Source organism: Triticum aestivum, unplaced genomic scaffold (genome assembly GCF_018294505.1).
Source record: "Triticum aestivum cultivar Chinese Spring unplaced genomic scaffold, IWGSC CS RefSeq v2.1 scaffold179878, whole genome shotgun sequence".
NCBI classification, from domain to species: domain Eukaryota; kingdom Viridiplantae; phylum Streptophyta; class Magnoliopsida; order Poales; family Poaceae; genus Triticum; species Triticum aestivum.
In genome coordinates this window covers 1-3,962 of record NW_025227886.1, presented here as the reverse complement: position 1 = coordinate 3,962, position 3,962 = coordinate 1, and the positions used below count along the sequence as shown (strand labels likewise).

The 3,962-nt window shown below is 50.4% G+C and overlaps 1 protein-coding gene across 1 annotated transcript; it reads right to left on the bottom strand.

Annotated features, from left to right (window-relative positions):
* Window positions 1-1,052: 1,052 nt before the first annotated feature.
* Window positions 1,053-2,523, bottom strand: LOC123172879 (expansin-like A4). The gene has a single exon (XM_044589780.1). It carries the CDS (start codon window positions 2,501-2,503, stop codon window positions 1,577-1,579), a length of 927 nt encoding a protein of 308 aa, XP_044445715.1. The 5' UTR covers window positions 2,504-2,523; the 3' UTR covers window positions 1,053-1,576.
* Window positions 2,524-3,962: the final 1,439 nt, after the last annotated feature.

Genomic DNA, 3,962 nt, shown 5'->3' with positions numbered 1-3,962 from the left:
TTTTAAAAGAGAATATACCACATCCGAATCATAACAAGGACGAGGGCCGACGGGGACGGATATCAAAACCATGGCACTATGTATAACAAACAATGTACGGGTAAGATAATTAATTATACGAGTAACTATATATCCAAATCACATAAACATCAATTTGGCAATGTAAAACATTCATGAACAAGAGCCTCACCAGAAGGTGGTGCCGGCGACGGGACGGTGCGGGCGATCGACGGTGGTTACGACGTAGATTTAGATGGCACTAAGTAAACCACACCTACATATACAAACTAAGTGTTATTTTTGTGCTCAAATTGCATATAAATCAAATACTAGCAAATATAATTATTCCTCCCAAATTAATCACTATACAAAGCATTGCAAGAGCTAATCTAGCAATGAGAGTTGAAAGGACAAAGTTGCTAACCTTTGTGATCATTTGAATGGATGGGGCCCTTCAAATCTTGACAATTTTTGGGAAAAATTTGTGAGGAGCTCGAGGAGAGAGGGGGAAGAACAGAGGAAATGAGGGGAAAGGGGAAAAACAGAGTGGCTCGGGGGGGACGAAGGGTTTATGTACGTCGACCTTTAATACCGGTTCGTGCCACGTACCGGTACTATAGGTTCGCCACGAACCGGTACCAATGAGAACGGCCGGCTAGCCGTTGGAACCGGCACTAATGGACACATTAGTGCCGGCTCAAAACCAAACCGGCACTAATGTGTCTCATATTAGGTCCTTTTTCTACTAGTGGGTGTGTGCGTGCATTCATAGGGTTAGTGTGTCCGGTCATCTGCAATTGTATGTTCAATTTTTTTAGTCAATACCTATTGTCTTATCAAAGAAACACAGGACAGTTCAAGGCGTCTTTGACAAAGATCAATGTAAAAATATGGCAAAATCAAAGGGGTCTGTCTAGGGCACATCTAGATGTTACATAACTATGTCACATCTAAGCTGATTTCCATTCTGTTTGTGGTCTTTTTTTTTGTCCTAGTTTTTTTTGTTTCTTGTTGTTGCATTATATATTTGTGGGAGCTTAGATGTGATATCCTTAAAAAAACATCTAGATGTGAATTAGACAAACTGAAACCAAAAACAAAGATGGGATGGGAAGGGAGGATAAAAGAAGCAGTCTTGCTAAGTCCCAATCGATTAAGACATAACGAAGTCTCAGTCCATGCTATATCCAGATCTTACGTTTAGATTCTGCTACGCAAAACATTAAACACTGTCATGTGATTCCAAGACCAAAACAGAGGTATGTACATGTTCTTCTCTGCATTAGTCCACACGTGACGCTACGCTCCAACCTCGTCGTCGACCGTTTAGAGCGGGACAATGGAGGTTTTGTCCTGACCGGGACTCGTCGTCGACCGTGCAGACATGCATGCATGTCGTACGTTGCGATGTACACGTCTCTGTACAGTGTACATGCAGCATCGACCGATATTCCGGCGGCCGGCCGGTGCAGATGTGCGTGTCTGGCGTCGCCGTCGACGTGCAGGGCGGCTCCGATGGACCATCGATCGGTCACCCGCTCGACCTCCTGCTCCGACATGCAGTGGAGCCTGCGTATCATCTGAGCTGCTCAGCGTCGTCGCCCTCGTCCGTGGAGGAGCAGGAGGCGCCGCCGCAGGTGTTTGCGGCAACGTCGGTGATGCGCAGGCCGGTGTCATAGACCGCGCCGGGCTGCCATTCCGCGGGAAGCACCGCCCCGTCGGTGCGCAGCCACTTGCCGCTGGAGCCCGCGGTGACCACGAGCCGGAGCCGCAGTGGACCGGCCGGCACGCGCGACGTGCGCCACACCGACGGGGACGCCTCACGCCGCGTCATGTACTGCCACGTTGTCTGCGACGGCGCAGCCTCGTTGTTGGTGCCGCTCGAACCGGTGACCGCCTGGGCGACCTCGACGGCGGCGATGTCGGTCTGGCCGCCCTGGTAGAGGTAGCGGAGGGCGAGGTAGCCCCGGTCCCTGCTGCTCGTCTCCTCCACTTTGACCGCCAGGTTCTTGCTCTTGTACGCGCAGGGAATTCTCCTGAAGTCCACGTCGACGGCCGCGTCCGCGAGCTCGGCGGCACGGTCTGGCATGGTCATGGCGGCGAAGGCGTCTTTGGTGAGCAGGAAGCGGCCACCAGCACCACCACCTGTCATGTTCGTGTCCGCCACTTCGCCCACGACGACGATCTTGACGCCATCCTTCGCGCACGCGCTCCGGCTCCTGCACCTCAGCTGGTAGCAGGCGCCGCAGGCCTGGCCGCCGCGGAAGAAACCAGCGCTGACGGCCGCAATGTGGAACCCCCCATCGACGGCCATCTCCGCCGCCTGGCCACCATACCCGCAGGCGGCGCCGGTGAGGGCGCCGGCGCCAGGAGGGAGGATGGACGCGGTGGACCTGCGCGGGCACCAGCCGCAGCGGTAAGTCACCGACGAGGCCCGCGCGGCCGGCGTCGAGGCCAGCAGCAGGATCAAGAGGGTCAGAAGCAGCTGCGGCAACGCGGCCATTATCGCCGTTGGTTGTCGTAGCTGAGACTGGTTGGAGAGGCCGGGGGTGCGGTGCCTGCGTGGTGGTTTAAAGCAAGCGAGCGGGCGGGCGAGCGGGATGGGGCGGGGACGTGGGGAGCACGATGGATCCAAGGACAAGGTGAAGGTGGCGCGAATGCGACGTGACCTCGCTCTCATGTCTCATGCGCGCAGAAACGGTCGTAAACTCGATCGCTAGTTGGCTAGTGCGCGAGCGAGACTTTGGACACGGGATGGCAACTTTTGTGAAATGTTCTCAATTTTTTACCATAAATTCCTTGAGTCATATCATGACACAATGCCAAGTCTCAAAATTTTATAGCTTCATTTGCATTTTTAGAAATTAAATGACCGACCCATATTCCTTGCGGAAGGACTAAACATATGATAAATAAAGAAAATGGAATTCTACACCCCAGTTTTGGCCATGATTTCATGTATATGTTGTTGAGATATTGAATTGCATGCATGAAAGCCCTAGAGTTGCACTTTAATTGCCAGTATATATCAAACAGAACTTGAAAAAGTCCAAAACATGACATGTTTGATGAAATTGTGTAGGTTGATTGTAGAAAAGGTTTCAAGGCTGATGGATGCACTGGTTCAATACTTCGCTTTCAAACCTGGCCGATTCCGTCTCGAGACCTAGATCCTTCCTCAGCGATGGTCCGGTTTCTAAACAGCTTCCCGCCTGAAAATTATGACGACACACGGGTCGACGGGTGCATGCCTACCTGCAGGGCCGTGTTGGTTCCGTCTGTGAATGATCTTGGAGTGATTGCGTGCATTGCACTCTCGACCGTGACCGATCGAGTTCGTGACGACAGTAATTTCCATGTGACAGCTACTCATGCACTTAAATTAGTAGTAGGGTAACATGGATTTAACGGCCAAGGATGCACAAATTTGGCGCATGTTTTCCACCCAATTGAACGTTTTTCGTGATAATTTATGTTGCCATTGCTAGTTGGCGAGCTCGCTAATTTTCCGGAAAAAAAATGAACCGTGGGGAACTTGCCATGGTATGCTCATCAACTAAACTTGGCATCCTCGGCAAACATAATTTGACATAAGAACATTCGATTCATCGTGCTTAAAAATTTGACAGCCTTTGGATATTCGGGTCCATCGATATTCCTACAACGTCTATTGATTTTGTAGCGAAGCCCTATACGCCCGAGATTTACCTGTGAGGACTGACGAGTGCAGGGTACAGGGGCGGAGAAAGGTAGGGCTTAAACAGAAGACTTGTGTGAGATTTCACATTAGGTGGGATCATGGGATCAACCTTAAAAATTCACATCCCATTTTGAAGAAAAAAAACCAAAATTATTGGACAACATCCTTGTGGGGTATGTCGAAATTCGAATGTGAATAATGCCAGCTTTGGATGAATAGTACTTTGATACTATTCACATCCCATTTCTGAATTTTTTTTTTT